The sequence below is a fragment of the Micromesistius poutassou genome (genome assembly GCF_964030765.1).
Source record: "Micromesistius poutassou genome assembly, chromosome: 8".
NCBI lineage: Eukaryota > Metazoa > Chordata > Actinopteri > Gadiformes > Gadidae > Micromesistius > Micromesistius poutassou.
Genome location: NC_140278.1, coordinates 2,690,603 through 2,712,470, shown reverse-complemented (window position 1 = coordinate 2,712,470; position 21,868 = coordinate 2,690,603). Strand labels below are relative to the sequence as shown.

Here is a 21,868-nt window from a genome sequence, read left to right as displayed (position 1 = left end):
GAGGGAGCGAAGTATGACTTGTGTGCCTTGACTCAACCTATAGGAAGCAGAAGAAGCAGTGGCGATTTCTATAAGACTGCAAGGAAGCTCAGCTTCCCCTAAAATTAAAAAAATGAAATGGTCAAATATATACTGTTGAGTTTGTTCAGAATCAGCCACTTAGCGCAGGTTGACTCAATTTCCTTCTCATACACTCCCATAGTGTCACAGTGCATTTGCATGTTGAAGCTCAGCGTCCATCCACCTCAATAGAACAGCTGCATAGAACAGCTTTTTTTAGTGCGTCGAAAGTCGACGGTCATTGGATAATGCTGCGATTATGTCCCTCCCACGGACGCTCAGTGTCTCTGGGGGTGAATGGAGGACTGGGCTGGCCTGGACGCTAGGCTTCTGCAGGATGATTGGAGGTTCTGCGAAAGACTGAGTTGCTGTTTGATTGACAGCACTTTTGAACTATAAAACGTCGCCGGAGCTGTCTTCAGTCCTCAGTCCCATCGTGGATTTTGCAAGCGAGTCGAAAGACAAACTGCAACCTATTTCTTGATATTTTCTTGGCGAAATTGCTAGACAATTTGCATCGTACATTTCATACACTTATACACACAATTCCTTGCTTCAGTTTAACATAATTCCCACAAATAATAATTCAGATCTGGACTTGCAGGGTGACAGGGGAAAGCTGTGTGATTTCTTGGTGTTCCTTAAAGACATGGAGTTGGACAGTGCAATGCCTCAGCCTTACAAACTGTTCTCATTAGTGGCAACAATTGGAGCTACATCTGCAGGTGTATAATGGAGCTTCTCCTGTTTAAAGCGGCTCAAGTCCTACACCCATAACACAATGGGCCAAGGCCCAATTTATATGATGTAGGCCGAAAATGAGCTTCCCCACTTTGAAAGACCAGCAGCCGCCACTGAGAAGAAGGATCTCCATATCTGTCCATTATAGAGAGACAACATGAGTGCTTCAGTGTTTAGCATGAGGACAGCTCTTAGAGCAGTGCTGGCATGCTGGAGTGATGACCTAGTATAATACATAGAGGGAAGGCTGGCTAAAACTAATTATACTGGCCCTAATGGCTAAATGGAAGATAGGTCCAGGAGTGAGACGCGGGGAGAAAGAAGATCTGGTGGAAACAAAAGCACACTCACAAACACACTGACATGCAGGGACTCATGGACACTCACCTCTGCACAGACAGACTAATGTGCAAGCCCACTAACCCTAACCCTATCCACACTCAAACAAAGACACACACACATCCAAACTCACTAATGCACGGGCCAAGGGGCATGCATGCAGACAAACACGCACACAAATACAATAACGCATACATCTACACACACACGCACACGCACACACACACACACACACACACACACACACGGCTATAGACTTACTGGAGTCCATGGCAGGTAGAGAGGGCCACGAAGGAGTCTGGAACGCTGCGGACCTTCCCCTGGTAGTAGCAGTGCTCCCCTCCCTGCAGACACAAGAGCCAGTAGACAGGTTAATGAGATGCGTCTCCCATCATACAACACTACACACAGCCTCTTTAGCAGCGCTCAATTAGAAGTCAATGAGTCCCGAGAGCAGAGCGGTGAACAGTGTTCTGTATGGTCTGTATAGCTATTCTGTATTTGGTATTAAACTGTTTAAAACGCAACATAGCACAAGACACGCAGAGTTAAACATCCATCCATTGTGTTATCCTCAAATTCAGTTGAATCATGTCCCTGAATGGGTGTTGTTTGTCAACAGGCTGCGTCTCAATGTTTCTCTGTCTCTCTCTCTCTGGTCTCGTAGGTGAGTGTGTGCGCACACACACACATACACACACAATTATGAACTCACACACACTTATGAACACATACACACAACTATGAATACACATACAGTACATACACACGCAATTATGAATGGCCAGACAGAGTGAGTATAGATGTGCATGATGTTTAAGTGTCTGAGTGCTCATCCAGATCCATCTCCCTGCAGGCTAACAGCCATTAGCCAGGAAGCTCTCCTCCCCACGGGACGCCTGCTCTTACCATCTGATCACTGGATCCATTTCTACCTCTACACACTGTCCACCAGACCTCAAGACTACACTACAGTACACTACACTACACTACAGTACACTACACTACACTACACTACACTACACTTAACTACAGTACACTACACTATGCCATGACGGCACTATAATACAATACAATACAACACTACACTAAACTACACTGCACTCCACTACAATACAACACAACACTACACAAACAACATAAACACACAGACACGCGCACACATACATACAAACACGAACACATTCAGACTTAAACATAGACAGATTTTAATTAGACAGACACAGAGAAAGAGGAGAGGAGGGCCAAAGGGTTCTGTAGGATGTTACATATAGCTTCATGTTATATTGCTAAAGAGGGAGTCTTCCTAACTACAAATACTGAGCAGGATAGCCTAGAGTGTGAAGACTAGAGGCTAGCTAGAGCTCAGTCAGGTAGAGAGAGTGTACACCCAGTGAAGAGCCAGAGTGGGTAAGTGAGAGAGAGGGCTATTTATAAGTGACGCTGTGCTCCACTATTCAACTGTCTCTCATCTCTCATCCCGTCTACCAAAACATTCTGCTCCACTTCTCGTTGAGGTAAGGAAACATAAAACAAATTGGCGCTTGTGTGTGTGTGTGTGTGTGTGTGTGTGTGTGTGTGTGGCTATAACGGAAGTATATGATGCCTGACTCAGCATTAGATTGTGTATGTGTGTGTGTGTATGTGCGTGTGTGTGCGTGTGTGCGTGTGTGTGTGTGTGTGTGTGGTGTGTGTGTGTGGGCATGATGTGAGTTTGTTTCAGGTCCATTTGAGCATATGGCTATATCTAAAAACTAGTTCTCTGAGTAATTAATCACCAAAAACAACCTGAAGTATAATTTAAGGTTGAGGTCAGACGCTAAGTTAATAAAGTAGGGCAGTCTGGTTGCCTTCAGTGCCCATGTGCCTTCCTTAGCGCAAACAATGCCGTACTTTTGCATTGTGGTGTTGTGAGAAAGTAAAAATTCCTTCTCACTGTCTCTCCCCTTCCATCATATTAATTGTGGTATTTGGACTTCCGTAGCAGTAGGGGGCAGAAGGTTATTCCAGCCTTGGCCAGGGAATCTTCCCATTGTTAATGGTCTGGCCTTGATTGGTCCACCTGGGACTAATTTACTTATTTAAGGGGAGTCTCATTTTGTGGCTGAAGGAGGTGCTGGCTTGACGAGAGGCCAGTGCTGTGTTCCAATAGCCATACTGCCATGAGTACACTTAAACGTAGTACACTATCCGCACTGACTGAGTGCGCTGATTTTCAGATGTGTTGTTCCAAATCGAATACTCCGTGGTGCACTAACCGGAAATTATGATCGTGACTGCCGCCGCGGCTCCTCCCCCGCAATAAACATCCCGCTTTGAACAGTGAACTCTTTACGCATAGTAGCTATAAAAAGCTATAAAAGCTACAAAATAACTAAATTAATGCCGGAAATGTGAATGTGGAAAATGTGCCGACATTGTCTCAGCCCGGCGCCGCCTCTTCCGTTATGTAGCTAAGATGGCTGCCGTTGAGTACGAAAAGTGTGCATCGATCCACACTTCACGGTTTGACCTAATCTAAATTGGAACGCCCTATGTACTCAAACTAAGTATAGTGAGCATGGATATTGGAACACAGCACTGTACTAGAAGCACATGGTATGTGATGCTATTCTATGCTAATTTATGCTAAGTCTTTTCTTTTTGGAACATTCCTTTATTTTGTAACCAATGGATTTATTTTTGTTCATTTATTTTTGGATTGTTTTGGAGTAAATAAAACTTCTGTCCAAACACAATTGCCCTCCACGCTGGTCCCTCACATTTGGTGGCAGTGGTGGGATCTTGACGCCATCTGAGAAGCTGGAGAGACGAGAGGCCAAATGGAGAAACGCCGACCCGGACAGCAACAACGATGGTGACAGCGATGGAGAGGAGTGCTACGTTGGTTACTGGGAGGAGGAGCACTCCTACAGCAGTAGGAGCTGGAAGAACTACCAGAGGCAGGTACTACGGGAGCTCGGTGGCCATGGCATCAAACAAGACGATCCCGAGGGCGAAGACAAGTGTGACTCTAATGGATCGCAGTGTGTGCCTGCCCCCCTCCGTCTTTATCAGTGGATGTTCCTGGCACCATTTCTTTTGAAATTACACCTTTTCTACTATTTCTGTAAATGGCCATTGCGTGAGATAATGAAGCGTCTGAGTCTATCCACCAATAACTATGTGTTAGAGGTTCTGTAAACTGGAATTAGAGCCTCTTTTTGAGTCTGACCACCCATGAGTCATCTGAGTCAGTCCACCATGAACTATTGGTTAAAGGCTCGGTGTTGGAGCCTCTTTTTCGGAGTTTGTCCACCCATAAGCCACCCTCGGAGTTTGTCCACCAATAACTGTGTTAGAGGCTCTGTAAACGGAGTTAGAGCCTCTTTTTGTCTCGTTGCCGAGACTCCAGAGGAGGAGGGAAATATGAGAAGGTGGAAATTCCTTCTCACTGTCTCTCCCCTTCCATCATATTAATTGTGGTATTTGGACTTCCATAACAGTAGGGGGCAGAAGGTTATTCCAGCCTTGGCCAGGGAATCTTCCCATTGTTAGGCCTTGATTGGTCCACCTGGGACTGATTGGCTTATTTAAGGGGAGTCTCATTTTGTGGCTGAAGGAGGTGCTGGCTTGACGAGAGGCCAGTACTAGAAGCACATGGGGCCTCTACGAATAGTCAAATCTCCTAACCTTTATGCCTCCTTTCCTTAACCTTTGTGTAAAACGTCGGGTCAAGGAGAGATGGAAACGTGCTTCCTTTCGAACATAGGAAAAGACCGCACTGTTTAGAATGAATTCGACTCCACTTTCCTAACCGACGTCATTGCGCGACAGTGGGTATTGCCGACCTCTAGCGTCTCCAGCGTGGAACTACAATTTTCCGAAGATTGACTACAACAAGCGCTCTTTGATCCATGTGTTCTTCTCGTATTGATTTCAATCAGGTTATCGCCAACAGTCAGAATCCGTTAGGTCGGATTTGGCGAAGGGGAATATTTGAGGCCACTTCAATCCCAATTTACATGTGGAAAAAAAAAGAGGCTCAACTTATGTTGATGTTTAAATTAACTGCCCCCAGTTGTCTTTCTTAAATGTGAAGTCAGCATTTTATTTTCTTATGGTGTATATTGTGTGCTTACTAACCAGCAATAAATTAATTCATTTCGATTCAAATAATGTTTCCGGAATTGGTATCCATTATTATCAATTGTATTATTATTCTCTTCTCTTCTTCTGCTTTACCGCGTCTCTCATGCGTCTTTGCGTAGAGACGGTAAACTTCGTCTGTGGCCTGTTTATTTAAATATTGCCGCTGTAAAGGATTATGGGATACCAATATCTCCTTTCCTTTCGTAAAGGTTGGTCAGGAGTAACCTATGCTAAAGGGGGTTAAAGGATGCATCAAGGCTCCTTTCCTAAGCATTTTTAGAATTCGAACCACCTTTCCTCCAAGTACTTCCGGGTCATCTCCTTAGGAAAGGAAATTCCCTATGCAAAAAAGACTTCGTAGAGGCCCCTGGTATGTGATGCGATGCTATGCTAGGCTATGCTATGCTAATTTATGCTAACAGTCTTTTCTTTTTGGAACATTCCTTTATTTTTTAACCAATGGATTTATTTTTGTTTGTTTATTTTGGGACTGTTTTGGAGTAAATAAAACTTCACAGGCACAGTGTACAAGTAGAAATAAGGATTATAATCTGAAATCACACATCATCACATCATCTGAGAAAATTATTAATTGAGAGTTAAAGGTGGGGTAGGCATAAAATGTGTTTGTTAAAACATTTTGACAAATCAACAAATCAAATGATCTGATTAAAAAATAACATAAATCTGGTATCTGGGCCTGTAGCAGGCCCACTTTACACATCCTGGTTTAATGATGGGATGGCCCACCCTTCTGTCTACCTACAGACAGACGGGGCCTCCACAAGGCTACACAGACCCACTGCTAAAGCTAGCGAGCTGGTCATGTGTTTTGGGGGCGTGGCTTTGGAGGCAGGCCTGAAGGGAGTGGTGGGATGTTTCCTACTCTAGCTTTAACCGTAGACAATAGTGATTGAGTTTTCATTCATACGGGTTGTAAATTGAGCAAGGTTATGGCCTATGTTACAGTACAAAAATATTATAACATTAAATACTCAATGTTGATGTAGTGCTCAATAGAAGGGGAAATCGCTTTGCGGGCAGGGTTTTACATTAAATACACAAGTGACGCAAATGATGATGAAAAACACAACATCTGCCGCCGACAGTAAGAAAGAACAACAACAGGACAGCAGACAACTATAATAAAACTGTCCACCAGCTTGGTGTCTTCAACTTTAATTAACAGTTTGCTTGGGGCTGGGGATGACTTTCTAAAATAAACAATCATGTGTTTAGTTTTTGACACGTTTGAATGGAGGAAAGACTTTGAGATCCACCTCTGGTGTCCTGATGCTGCCCTTCAAGACCGCTTCAATCACTGAATCAACTGTTACTGTGAGTCTATTATCTTAGTAGTAGCAGAAGATATTCATTTGTATCCCCGATGTAAAAGAAGGGGGAGCGAAAACGACCTTGTGGGGAACCAGTGGATGAGAGGAACAGATTTTAGTGGATGCCATTTAGGCTTACACACCTATCAGTCAAAAAGTCCACTATCCAGCAAACTATGTTCAAATCCAGTTTAAAACGACGGACAATTCCGTCATTTTATTCGGTGTGGCTGAATAGGGTCGATTGCAGAGGAAAGATGGATGAAAGATGTCTGATGGATGAAACTGTCTGCCGTGAGCCTGAGGGCCTTGGAGTAATGTAAGGGTGGAATGCTGCACACCTCTGCCAACCCTGTACGTGAGTTACAAGGGATTTAGTGGCGTCTCCACCTGTATTAAGACTTCCTTCTGATGAGCTTTTCAAATGACATGATGACTAATGATGTAAGAGATCCTTGAACCACGAGACGATGGGTCAGATACATAGAGCTGCCCTCCAGAATCAGTGTTCAGCATGTGAAATGACAGGGGGAGACCTCTTAAGGTCAAATCGGGAGTATCAATGCACCTTAGTAATTTAGACTTTACGGCGCTCTACTCATGCTCCATAAGAATAGAATATATATTTATAGAAACATATCGACGGGTATTGAATTGCCTTCCTGCAGAGTGTGGACGCCCTGCAGTGTCCTGTTGGTGATTGAACCTCGTCATGCAGTACTCACCCAAAGAACCAAATCTGCTTCTTCAGCAAACCTGCCATTCCTGACAAATAGCATTTTTTTTCTGCATGAAAGCCTTTAGCCTTTAGATACGCTTCCACCACATAGACAATAAAGTGGTCACCCTTTCACTTACTGTGGCACAACACAACCATCCACTGGGTCCAAAGAGCACTGGACCTTTTGTTTGACTTTATGGCTGTGAATACGATGAGTGTGTTTCGATTGTGTGTGCATTCAGTGTGGATGAGATGGCGTTGTCTTACCTTGGTGATGACTGCTTTTCCATTTTCCGACAAATGCCTCTCCACGTACATTGAAGACAGGAGATCACTGGGGAGAGAGGAGAGGAGACGAGGACACGTTAGGCCAAGCATCCATCTCCGTTCACGTCCTGTAGCTCTCTCTCACATGGTTGATGCTGTTAAATAGGCGGATTGGATTCCATACTGTACGCACAGAGCGTCAATGCATTGGCTCAGCTACATAAATACAACCTGAAGACTCAAGGATTTTTCCAGTGCACAGGCTGACAAGTCCAACAGAGACAGCCTTGAAGCTCAGCAGCTAGTAAGCTAGATATGCCCATCTGTGTCTCCTGCAGATAGAGAGAGTATGTGGCTGGACGGGCTGAGGTACAATGTGCCAACGGGTTGTGATTTACCGAGAAACGAGGACAGAGTCATATTAACAAAAACAACCACATGAGCAGAAAGAAAGCCACGAAAGCAAATAAAGAACTAAAAGACAAGAAAGCAATATCTGGTAATGATACATTGCTAAGGGGTAAATTAGGTGTGCTTCCTCAGCAGAGCTGGACCCAGGAATCCCCAGCAGAGTTGCCCACCACAAGCCCTTTTTGAGACAAAGATGCATGAGTTACTCTCAACACGCACGGTCTCTCTCGCTCTCTCTCTCTCTCTCTCTCTCTCTCTCTCTCTCACACAAACAGGCATGCAATACACACACACACACACACACACACAGAGGCACGCAATACACACACAGACATGCATGCACATCAACACACACATAGACATTAATAAAAGCAATCACACACACACACGCACACGCACACGCAGACACACACAGTTATTCTGCATCACGCTTTCCTTAAACGGTGAGTTGCTGTTTCAAACAGAAATAAACCAACGTGGTCAGTATCTAATTTAGTCTATGTGGAAAAAAAGGGAATATTTTAGTTGTTGTTTCAACAGCTTTAACGGTTCCTATCCACATTGACTATTCATAAGGAGAACTCAGTGACACTGTGAGTGTCAAACAGATGTTTGAAACCAATCCCCCCTCTGAATAGCGATCTAACCATAAATAAATATGGAGATAACATTGGCAGTACCCCAGAGAATGAACGACACACAAAATCTATAACCAAGATGGGAGGCAGGGCCTGAGACTCATCAATAACTCTGATCTCCTGCTGGCATCCAATCACCAACCAGAAAAGGGTCGTAAGCAGGAGGGAGTGAACTCAATTTAAATGGAACAAATCATTCTCCTTTTAATTGGAAAACGTTTCCAAGGAAAGGGCCTGTTTTGCTACTGAGATGCAGGTGGGGGGAACCATGACACACTAGTTACTCTAGAAAAATGTTATTTCAGCTTTTGGAAACAACAAGTCAATTAATCGTAGCCTCTTCCGATTCTGTGACTTACAAAAAAGAAGAGAACTTTAGGAGAGAGAAAAAAATACAACTGCATGTTATGTGCTTTTGGTGACATGGGATTAAAATATCCCAGAATGAGACAGAATCAACAATATTAGTTTCTTGTGTTGTCTGCATTTGTCACCGTGGGACCCCGAGTCCAGGGCAGCTCCCCTGCGCCACACCGTTTAAAGCTAGGAGTTCTTGTTCCGACAGAGCGGCTGCAATGTGCTAGACACGTCCCCCCCACCCTCACCTTCTGCCCCTCACCCTCCGCCATTAGCCAGCTCACACCCACACACTCTCTTCACACCCTTCCCACTGTGATTACCCCCCCCCCTCCTGCAACTCCCCCTGCCTCCTCCACCTGGTCTGACCCCCGACAAACCAACACCACCTCCAAACTAAAGCATACAGAATGTCCATGCCGTATGATATGTAAGGGATAATGTATAGAACACCGGTCATTATCGGGAAATAAGCCCCGACAGGGCGAACCGGACACCGACGCGAAGCGGAGGTGTCTTGCTTCGCCCTGAAGGGGCTTATTTTAGATAATGACCAGCGAGGTTCTATACATTATCCCGCTTATTACACGGTTACTTGCCAAAACGAAAAAATAATTTCACACAGTGTGACTTTTTGCAATTTGTTTGTTACCAGCATTCGTGTTGATCAGCAGAGAAATATTCTGCCAAAGACGTCGACATCACTTGTCAAATACGCTGGGGTTGATACACCTTCCTTGACAGCGGTCATTATATGCTTAGCAACGGTCATTATTAAAAAATAATTCACCACCGGAAGTCGGGAAGGCCCATGCAAGTGAACGGAGAGTTCCACAGCATTGAGAAGAGCCATGTAATAAGGATTAATAATAACTACAAATATATCTATTTGTCCTGGTCAGGGTGTGTGTTTAAGATCCAGGGTGTGTGTGATCTCTCTCTGGCTGCATGCAGCGCTGCGCTTTGTGCGGACCAGGGTGTGTGTTTAAGATCCAGGGTGTGTGTGATCTCTCTCTGGCTGCATGCAGCGCTGCTCTGGCTGCCTGGGAGCATCCCGGGCCGGCAGACCCCAGGACGTCTAATGGAGGGCGCTGATAACAGATTTCTGCCTTTAATTGTTCCGGGATTTAAATAATTTATTGGACAGACAAAGACGCAAAGTCAGCCTCGCGCGAGCAAGGTGCTCCCACATCGCCCCTCCCCCTCCCCCTCCCCAACATAAATCTCACACACACTCTCTCTCTCTCCAGTCATGAAGGCCACTGAACACATGAATAAAGCCTCATACATTATCTGGAAGGGTTCCAGTGGGAGGAGAGCAACATACTGTCAAACAGACAGACAAAAGACTAGATACATCTAGAGGAATACTTCCATCATACATTTATACTTCATTCTCTAGAATATAGTGGAATAGTAAAATAACTATACTTTCATCCATAGAATATAGTGGTATATTACAATAAACTATCTATACTTTATTCTCTAAAATATAGTGGAATATTAAAATAACAGAACTATACTTCACTCTCTAGAATATAGTACAATATTACAATAACAGAACTATACTTCACTCTCTAGAATATAGTGCAGTATTACAAGAATACCACGAGCCAGACCTAACAGCCTGGTCCCATTGGTCCATCGGTCCAGCGGTCACGCGTTTGTTTGCCTCACACAAGGCAAACAAACCTTTGCGCCCATCTTGTGTGTCTCCAGATGTGGGGGACCAAACATGTGACTGTATCATATCCATGAGCACACGATGGCCCCTGACTGCTGCTCTTCATAACTGTCCCCTTCTTCAAAACATTCCTCCTTCCCTCAGGACCATCACCATGGTAACAGCTTAGCTTGTCTGCTGGCATCCAGCTGTCAATCACAAGGAGAAAGGTGCCTTTCTAGAGTGGATTAGCAGGCATCCTCTAGAAATACCATCAGCCACTCAAGGACAGAGGTCCACAGAACAGGCCTAGGTTGTTCCACACACACACACACACACAAACACACACACACGCACACGCATAATCACACGCATCTTTGTGGGCACTATGGGAAATAACGTAGCAGCGTGGTGATCCTCTGTGAGCCAGCCTTTTCCACAGCACTTTGGAAAAGGCTCTGACTGAGTCTGGGGAGGCTTAGAGGCTGTGGGGGTATGGAGGTGTATGTGTTTCTGTGTGTGTGTCTGTGTGTGTCTGTGTGTGTGTGTGTGTGTGTGTGTGTGTGTGTGATTGATTCACTCTGAAGGGACACACACACACACACACACACACACACACACACACACACACACACACACACAAACAGATACAAACACATAAACCAACTGTCCCAGTGTAGGGACATTCTCGTCACGTACTCTGTCAAAAGACATTGCTATAGCACCCGGTAAGAAAGAACCCTCAGAGTGTGTGTTTGTTAGGTCTTTGACAGATTCCTGCCTCCCCCCCCCCCCCCCCCAACGGTCCTTTGAAAGAGCATTCTTAGCAAACCTACTTAAGAAACGAAACAAACAAGACCGAGTCATTTGAAAGCACATACTTCCGTTGACGTTCACATCACTGCAATCATTAAATGCGCTTTCTGCTGCATGTATGATCTGCCATGTAACCAGTGATACGAGGACACTTGGACACACAGGGGGAGGGCCGGGTGCCGTGTGAGGGTCCCCAGGGGGAGGGGGGAGGGAGAGGTGAATGAATGGAGTGGAGAGGCCGAGCCAACGGAGAGAGCGACATGGGCCTGGGATCAGGGATACAGAAAACATATGACAGATAACATAAAAGACGTCACGAGAAGTTAAGCAGAGAGGAGAGAGCGGGGGAGAGGCCGAGGGCAGAGGAAGGTAGATGGTTTTTAGGCCCAGCTGCAGTGGCTCACAGCTCCCCTTTCTTGTCATCTTGCCCTCCCCCTACACCCCTCTTCCCTTCTCTCTCCTCCATCCTGCCCCCCCCCCCCCCCCCCCCCCCCGCCCTCCCCCGCCCCACACAGAGGCCTCATTAGAGGTCTCCAGGCTGCAATTCATTGGCTCTGCAATCACTTATCAAACACAATTTCCAACGTCCCCCACACAAAGACGCACGCACGCACACACACAAACACACGGCCACATCAAATCTTTTCCATGCACGTGGAATACTGATGATCGCAGAACAAAGCACAACAAGACAACAAACACAACAAAGCTACTCATTTAATTAAGAGCACGAGTTATGAAAATAATAATAATGACTTAAAAATGATTTTCACTTCAATACATTTTCAATATTGATGCTGTTGTTGTTTGCTGCCTCTTCTGCCCCTCAATATGACCTTTAACCCTGCCCTCTGGGCTCCCGATCCCCACCCCCACAGCACCTGGTAACCACACAAAGCTGCTGCTGGCCTCATCCCTAGTGTTTCTATGGAGGTTCCTCACCTACACAACACCAATCTATATTTCTATATCAGTTTTTTCAAGCCCATCTTTTTCCCGCAATGGTGGTAGCACTCATGCGTATGCACACAAACACAAACACACATACACACACACACACACACACACACACACACACACACACACACACACACACACACACACACACACACACACACACATTTAAATGCTTTTATTTGGATCCACATTTAAAAAGATGGGAAAAAAGGTCCAAACATTTTGGGAAGAAATACTGACAGGTTCATCAAGCTACAAGCCTTTGCAAGGCCTAAATGATAAATTAAGTTATTAAACACCGAACGCTTAAGGATAAACAAAACATCTTTGCCTCCAGATTCTCATGCTACCTATGGTGGCTGATACAGAGCAGAATTTTGCCAATCTCTTGGCTTCCTTCTTTAATAATCCCCTCAACCGCAATCCTCTAACCACATTTTTGTGGATATGGCCTAAGCTTCCAAAGATTAATGATATAAGTTTACATTGGTAACCTAGTTGGCCTATACATATAAAATATAATAAAATATAAACACCAGTGGCTGGTATTTCAGTAGCTTAGTGTAGTAGCAGGTGTCCATATACAAATCGAAGCAACAGCCCACCTCAATAATGACTACAATTTTCAGTCTCATTTACAATGACAATGTCTGGATTGTTTGCCATGTTTTTAAAATAATCATTATCAGGTACATTGTGATGGAACCAAGTTATTTTAGCAGCACTATGCTTAAAGGTCTTACAGTCATGTCCTTGATTTATTGTTCCTAGATCTTTTGCAACCAGGTCCACCAATCGGTCATGCCTGGCCACATACAGTCCTTTGTAATGATGACATCCATTCAGAATGTGCGCAACTGTTTCATTCTCCTGTTGGTTTTGATGGAATATGCAGTATGGGTATTTAGACGGGTACCATATTGCTAGATTGTATTTTGTTGGAAGACATTGCAGTCGTGCTTAAACCATAAAGATCAAGATGTCCTCTGAAATTGAATAATTAGTTATTACAGAATGTGAAACAGAATGATCTGCTTAAGGCACACACACACACACACACACACACACACACACACACACACACACAGATTCCTTGGCCCACTGCACCACAGTGGCGGTGATGTTGAGCTAGCATAAGCATGTGTCTGACCACAAGACAAATGAATCAGGGAGAGCTGTCCAGCAGAGGGGGGAGACCACTGGGGAGGAGAGAGAGAGTGGAACGAGACGCGGGGAGGATGGGAAACCCACTCGCACAAACACACACACATTGTCCAGTCTGTGTGTTTGTGCCTTTTTCCCACAAATTCTCAATCCCGATGCTCAAGGGTGCATGAGTGCATGAAGGACAATCTCTCCCTCTCTCTCCCTCCCTCTCATTCCTTCTCTCTTTTTTCATTTATTTTTACAGCTCGTTCTCTCTCCCTCCCTCCCTCTCTCTCTCTTCTATTTGTCACTGGGACCTCTCTCGCTCAAACATTCTTCCTCTCTCCGTTTTTTCCCATTAAGTCACTGGTATAGCAGATTGTGTCACACGGCAATATTTCCTATCCTGGGACCAGAGGAAGGAGAAGAAAGAAAGAGATAGAAAGAGATAGAAAGATAGAGAGAGAGAGAAAGAGAGAAAGAGAGAGGAAGAGAGAGAGAGAGAGAGAGAGAGGGGGTGTTAAAGAAGAGCAGAATGAAGGGACAATGATGAATGACTCTGGTAAGACAAGCAGGTAAGTTATATCATGGTCCTACACAGTATATATGGATACTCGCCTGCATGCACCCACACATAACAACGCACAACACACACACACACACACACACACACACACACACACACACACACACACACACACACACACACACACACACACGCACACGCACACGCCTGGTCCAGCACAGCCCATTGCGATCCATGGACAGGTGCTGCCTGAACACCCGTCTGTAGACGTCTTACATCCAAGCTAGGAAGGCTTTGAACGATCACATGACCAATGTCAAACACGCCTGTCAAACACACCCCCCCATCACAGCGATGACATGTGGCCGTCCAATCACACGGCGTCTCGTGTGTCCAGACCAGATGTTATCAGACCACTCTTCTTTTTCTTTCTTTCCATGAGACGTGCATTGAGCTTCTCATTTTTATTATTTTGTTGGCCAGATGATGAAGGCCGGGTGTTCAACTCCCATCCAACAGGGACTGGTTTCAGTCCCTAATGTCTGATGTATGTATCTATGTATCTGATGTATGTATCTATGTATCTGATGTATGTATCTGATGTATGTATATGATGTATGTATGTATCTGATGTATGTATGTATCTGATGTATGTATCTGATGTATGTATCTATGTATCTGATGTATGTATGTATCTGATGTATCTATGTATCTGATGTATGTATGTATCTGATGTATGTATGTATCTGATGTATGTATGTATCTGATGTATGTATGTATCTGATGTATGTATCTGATACGTGTCCTTAAGGACATGTATCAGAAATCCCTTTCAATGTACCCACTGCACACGTGCATGGTACACACCCACTCCCTCACTTGCTCTACACACACATGCACGCACGCACGCACGCACACACACATACACTTACTGTATACAGGATACGCAGTGAAATGTTTGTGTGATACTCTGTATTTTCTGTTCTTAAAAAAAAAAATAGAATTGAATAAAAATAGAATAGAATAAAGAATGAAATACAATATAACTTTTAACAGAAATAAATAATATCATAAATATATGTCAAATTAAAACTGGATAAACTGGGAGTAGTACAACATGTATTGTGCAATATGGCCATGGTTATGCATTCTTAAGGCCTTATTGAGGTAATTGACTCTCAGCAGCATTAGCATAAACAATGTGTCTGCATGCTGGAAGTAGCGGTGGCTTAGCTAGGTCACACTGGCTGGGCCGGTGACACAGCAGCCTGATGAGGAAGGGGCTCTCTCTCATCATTAGTTATGTCATCACACTCTAGTGAGATACTTCTCCAGTGTTGTAGAGATTAAAACTTTAACACTTTAACACAGGCTTTATGTCAAGACGCAGAGGGGCATGGTAATTTTATGGACACATGCGATATTCCTCTCCCCACCGCCTACCACACACACACACACACACACAAACACACACACTCACACTCACACACACACACACACACACACACACACACAGACACACACACACACACACACACACACACACACACACAGATCCTCACACAAGGCAGCCAGGCCACTGAGTCATCAGTTATGCGGAGGAAATGATCAACGGAGAACAAGCAGAACAACACGGTATCCTCTTTTCAGATGTAAATCTGATCATTACAGTGTTTATACACACACACACAATCCCTGTTCATTAGCTCTGGAACACACAGCGTCATTAGTTAGAGAAAGCCACGCTTTCACTGATGCAATCACATTCACATCTGTCCAGCTAACACATCAATATTTCATTCATGATATGGGTTTACTGACAACATAAATATATGGATATATTTTTGAGACTTATTATTGAATTGTTGCCAACTACCGTGAGCATGTGAGTGTGTTTGTGTGTGTGTGTGGTTGTGTGTGTGTGTGTACCCTGACTTGACATTTCCCACTCACAATACAGTGGAAAGAGAAACCCAGAGACAGACAGACAGACAGACAGACAGACAGACACACAGACACACAAACATGCAAACACATGCATTTACGCGCACACGCACAAGCACGCACACACACACACACACGCCCTTCCCATTTCAGCCAGCACCCTTTAATCTCTCAGCATCTATTATTCAGTGTGAGCAGGTGGGAGGGGTGGGTGAGAGAGAGGCAAGGGCAGGGCTGAATGGAACATAGGCAGGGAGGGTCATGTTGGGGGGTGTACGTGTATGCATGGCGGGGGATGTTGGTTACTTAAGAAAGAGGCCTCATCATCTCAACACACGCACACGCACACACACACACACACACACACACACACACACACACACACACACACACACACACACCCCCCCCCGGGCCCAACACACACAAGCCCATGAATTCCAATTTGAAGCCCCGCGCATCACGCAGACAGGGGCCCGGGACAAAGGCCCCTGGATCCCCTCCCGCAGACGGACACACTTCAGTGACATGTGCCGGAGTCAGAGGCGACACGCACACACAACACACAACACACAACACACAACACACAACACATAACGAGCCTTACACACAGACGCTGGGTGAAACCATTACCAACTGTGCTTTTTTATGACAGGATGGTAGAGCAGACATGAGTGAGGGCTGGACCACAACCTCTCCCAGCACTGAGGGAGAACCCTATACATGAGAGCTGCTTATACATTTCAATACAGTCAGGAAGCTATCCGGCACCAGGGATCAGTATTCCTCCTCGGGAAAGGGCAACTGAAATGGAAATCGGTGATGCTACCCCACCCCCTTTAGACAAGCCAGGAATCCTATCCCAAGAGAGATGGGAATTAAAATCGAGATGGTGAGAAGCCTCTTACAATAACATTGAGCAGCCATGCAGTCAGCCATGCAGTGTGTGTGTGTGTGTGTGTGTGTGTGTGTGTGTGTGTGTGTGTGTGTGTGTGTGTGTGTACAACATTACAGAATAGAATGCTTCATTGGTTTCAGCCGACTGCACTTGCTCAGTGTGGAATCCTCACCAAGTATATTGAATCTATGTTGGAGTGGTGCCGGTGTAGAGGCTCACAGGCTCACTACATCATGACTTCCTACATTAGATGTGTGGTCTGTGGGGTTTTAAATGCATGCTGTTGAACTTTCCCTCTGCAGGTTCGTATGAGAAAGGATGAAATCCGATGCAGTGAGCATACACGATGTGCCGCAGAGATGGTTTATGTAACTGCAATGTGCTCTAAACGTTGCTATGAAAAGATAATGCTTATGAGGCAATTTAAGTAAATACATACAGAAAAAACTTGTTGAAAAGTTGGAGTTGAATGAGAGCTAAAAAAGAGCGAGAGAGAGGAGATGACTGAAGCACAGAGCTGGAGAGAGAAGCAGACGGGACAGATGACGGGAGGAGCAGAGATGAAAGAGAGAGAAGTGAGACAGAAGTAAAGAGGGACATAAGAAGAGAGAGTAGAAGGGAGAGAGTGGAAAAGAGAGAAGTCAAGATCTTCTCTCTCTCTTTGACTTCTCTCTTCCCCTCTCTCCCTTCTGGAGAGAGGGGAGCAGAGAGAAAGAAGAGAGAGAGATGTAAAGAGAAAGAGAGGAGAGGGAAATAAAGTGAGAGAAGAGAATGGAGAAGTAAAGATAGATAGAGAGATAGAAGAAGATACATGAGTAAAGAGAGATAGTAAAGAGCAGGAAAAGAGAGCGGTAAAGAGAGAAGCTCTTCTTTCTTCAGCAGAACTGATCAATATCAGAGCCTGACAGGTCAGAGCTGCAGCCTTTACCATAAAACACTGGTTATTATGAATGAAGCTCTAAATCACACACACGCATTTGCACACACACGCACACACACACACACACACGCACCTGCAGACCGACACACACATGCACACACACACACACACACACACACACACACACACACACACTCCTGCAGACAGACACACACATTCATTAACACACACACACACACACACACACACACACACAAGAATACATTATATTCATTCCAGACCACCAAAAGGCCTCTAACAGAGGAAAGAGAAAGGAAATTCATCCCTGTCCGTTCCAAAGACCTCCATGGTTTTATAACACGCTATTAGAACACTTTCACACTTCATTCACTACTTGTTGGTGACTAGTAATAATGCGCAAACTAGGGACTTTATTGATATAATAATAAAGAACTCAAAGAACAGCACAGACATCCAGCCAGACAGATAGACAGACATATAGACAGACAGCCAACCACACAGACAGACTACCAGTCAGACAAACAGCCAGAGGGACAGATGGTACTCACTGGTTGAGTTCCACATCCAGGATGAACTTCCTCCCGAAGGCGTCCACCTGGAAGCTGGCCTGGGCCACGTGGTTCACCTGCGGATCAGAACAGCACCGGTTAAGACGGATACTAAGCCAGGGTGTTTCAAACGGGGCTTTTCCCTCCCAATCAGCTGTTCCTGATTGGCTCCCGTCCTGAGGACAGATGCCTGCACAGTGTTTAGAAACCCTGAGCAGATGTCGGTGAAGGTCCCCTACTGACATTAAGGAACCAGGAGCTTCTCATTGGTGTGGTCAACCATCTCCCGGAGGAGGACATAGAAACACATACACACACACACACTCATACACACACGCACACACGCACACACGCACACACGCACACACACGCACACACGCACACACACACTGCGTCAATTATGTTGTTTCATGATGGGATGCACAGTGTGATTGGTTTGGGTGGGGGAGGGTTTAATTTATACGCAGCGCTGCATGCACACATATGGTGGGGGCTTTATTACACTGCCCAGGGGCAATATCAACTCTCTGCCATGGTGCCGGTGGATGTCTCCAGGAGACCCAGAGCTTAGCCTACCCAGAGCCAACCCTCCCCCAGGCCCGGCTCACGGCCCAGCCTCATTATGGGGCAGACACTGCATGACAAATCACCGGGTGACACTGGGGCTTCACTCCTGTTTGAAAAGGGGAGCGCTCCAGTCTTCACTCAAGACTGATCTTAATCCACATCACAGGATCTGTGTGTGTGTGTGTGTGTGCGTGCGTGCGTGCGTGCGTGTGTGCGTGCGCGTGTGTGTAACCCATTGACAAATCGAACCAGACTGTTTGTATCTGTATGAGCTGCTCACGTAATGATTTATAGTGGGAGAGCCCATTTCTCAGTCCGGCCCAGCCCATAGCGTCAGAGGACCGCTGACTTCTGTTTCATTGATTATCCGATATGCAAAAGGCTGACTCTCAACATCCACTCCATGAAATGATAACACTGTAAGTGCTTAATTTAATTGCAGGAGGACAAAGAGGCAGAGACAAGTCCAGAAATAAAATAACTATTGTTTAGTGGAACAACAAGCAAGCCCCTGCCCCGAGTGACTCTTCTCCCAGGACTCCGGCCGCCCATTCGATGCATATTGTCATTTGTGCACAAGAAGGAAAATAGGTAAAATAAGAAAAGAATATGAATTCTGCATGTCACACGTTTCACGACTATTTGATTTAATTTGTTGTTGATTAGTTGGCCTTAAAATAGCACACAACATAAAAGTATAACTGATGATAAATGGTAATAGGAGGTTGAATAAGATAACTCCACAAAATTCAAACCCTGATATTGGATTTAACCTATTTTGTGATAAGCAGCTGCTTATTCTGAATATTACCAGAGACAAATTGACATTGAATACTTAAATCTGCTGGCTGCAGACATTACAATGGCTTTACGTTTGGAACAACCAAATCTTTATCTTACTGCAGGGTCACAAAGGGCCAGGTTAATATGGGAGCGGTGGCTTTAAGATACAGAGAGGTTTCCTGTACATCATGCCTAACCATGACCACAGTATACATGCATTACAGGGGTTTAGTGCAGCCCCCATCATCACCACACATAGCCTGTGGACTCCCACAAATTCAGAATGAGCAATTATTCCAGAGAATACGAATTTACCAGGTGACATAATCAAGGTGGAAAATGATTTGGTCTAACCTGCTTCTCAAGAGACATATGTATTGTGTTTTTAAGATGAATGTTAACAGTAGCATAGTCCGATCAGATAGCGATTATTTGGCACGGGTTCCCGTCTCCGCAGCCTTCTCATTGTTTATGAGGCATCCCGCGGCGGCCCACCTCCATCCCTATTGGTCTATCGAGATGGCCTTATTGTACTGAATCATCAGCATCAACCCATAGCCTCATTAAAAAATTACTATACACATGCGACGGAACACGCACGAATAGAGAGGATGTAAAAAAAAAAAAAAAACGAAAACAGAAAAACAAACATCATTATTTATTTATTTATCCAGACGTCTCCCATGGTAACGGCTGAGACCGAGGCCCCGTGGTGCTGTGCCACAATGAAAACAGGGGTCGGGTACCTGCGCGGGGCTGGGGCCGCTGGCCCTGATCCGGGTGGTGAGCTGGTCGTGGCTGATCTGGCTGTGGTTCAGCCGGCTGTAGACCAGGCGCAGCGGCACCGTGTCCTCCTTCCCCGCGAACCGGCTGGCGTCACGGAGGCTCTTCGCGCTCGACAAGGCGTTTCCTACACGACGAGGGAGATACCATACAGTTTGGATACCTGGATCAATGCGATTCCACCTCGGGAGCCTTGTTATTGTTAAAATGTCGTCCCGAATGAGGATCATCATCATTTCGGGTTGTTTATGTATTTTATTCGTTAAGCTCACCGGCAGAATTCCTTTCATAACATTAAAAATGGACTGCATGCACATATTAAATATTTGAACGGCGTCGACTATTAATAACAAGGCACATTGATATTCTCTTCACACTCGCCTTTCCCCATCTCAGCAGTACGGCCTGTTTTTCTGCGTCCTATAATAAAGCATCTTAAATCACTCATTCGCCTACCATTCCGGGAGTCCACATTTCTGGTGTGAATGACATCCATCAATCCATAGATGCACAAAAGAGAAATCCACCATGTCGAGTACATCATCATCCCCCTTTCCCCTCTTGCTGAACCGACGAGAAGCAAAAACGAAAACCTAAATTGCACTCCAAATAAAGCCTCGCAGTTTCCTGCCTGTGCTACGGACGCTCTGCGCCGGGGCGGCTGGGACGCGGATGCGCGCTGGAGCGTCTGGTTAGCGCAGTCTCTCCGGCGCGGGGGGCCATCGGGATCCTCTGATTCTCCCACAGAAAAGGCGAGCGCGTCTGAGGACGGCTGAGCACCCACGGAACACACAGCAGAGAGAGAGCGGAGAGAGAGAGAGAGAGGCGAGGCGAGAGAGAGAGAAAGAAAGAGAGAGAGAGAGAAGGGAGGGGTTTGGGGATCTCCAAACACGTGAATATCCACAAGCCCTCTGCAGGACGTCAGACTATAACCGGGATGTCGCAAGACATGGCCTATATTGAGATCGAACCCGCCTCAACGGGGAGCTGCAGTACACTGCTCAGTCACTGCTCCCCGGGAGAAGAGAACAACGCAGCCGAGGGATTAGGGAGAAATACATTTAAAAATGTATTTCCTAAATCCTAACGAGCAAGTGTTTTGGCATGGCATGCTTTCCCAATTGTTTTTAAACCGCCAAAAAAATGTACATGAAACAGGAAGTTATAGCACTGTGATCCTGATGTAAGCCTTCGCAGGATGACAAATAACAGCTCATTTAAATCCCAGACAAACTGTAATGGTCTTAATGCGTTCAATTTTATAAGGACCTCTAGATTATGAATATCAAAAAGTATTCCTATTCTAAGCCTATAAGTGATCTGTTTTGTATTCAATTGTT

At 45.3% G+C, this 21,868-nt stretch overlaps 1 protein-coding gene across 2 annotated transcripts in view; it reads right to left on the bottom strand.

Moving 5' to 3' along the window:
* adam22 (ADAM metallopeptidase domain 22) overlaps positions 1 to 21,400 on the bottom strand; it is a 53,528-nt gene extending 32,128 nt beyond the window's left edge. For both annotated transcript variants that reach the window (XM_084472323.1, XM_084472324.1), the window contains exons 1-5: positions 20,985 to 21,400; positions 20,492 to 20,655; positions 18,396 to 18,472; positions 7,594 to 7,660; positions 1,402 to 1,484 (exon numbers count right to left, since the gene is read on the bottom strand). In XM_084472323.1, coding sequence (XP_084328449.1) covers positions 1,402 to 1,484; positions 7,594 to 7,660; positions 18,396 to 18,472; positions 20,492 to 20,655; positions 20,985 to 21,075 — 482 coding nt within the window. In that variant the 5' untranslated portion in view covers positions 21,076 to 21,400. The remainder of the gene's footprint in view (positions 1 to 1,401; positions 1,485 to 7,593; positions 7,661 to 18,395; positions 18,473 to 20,491; positions 20,656 to 20,984) is intronic.
* Positions 21,401 to 21,868: the final 468 nt, after the last annotated feature.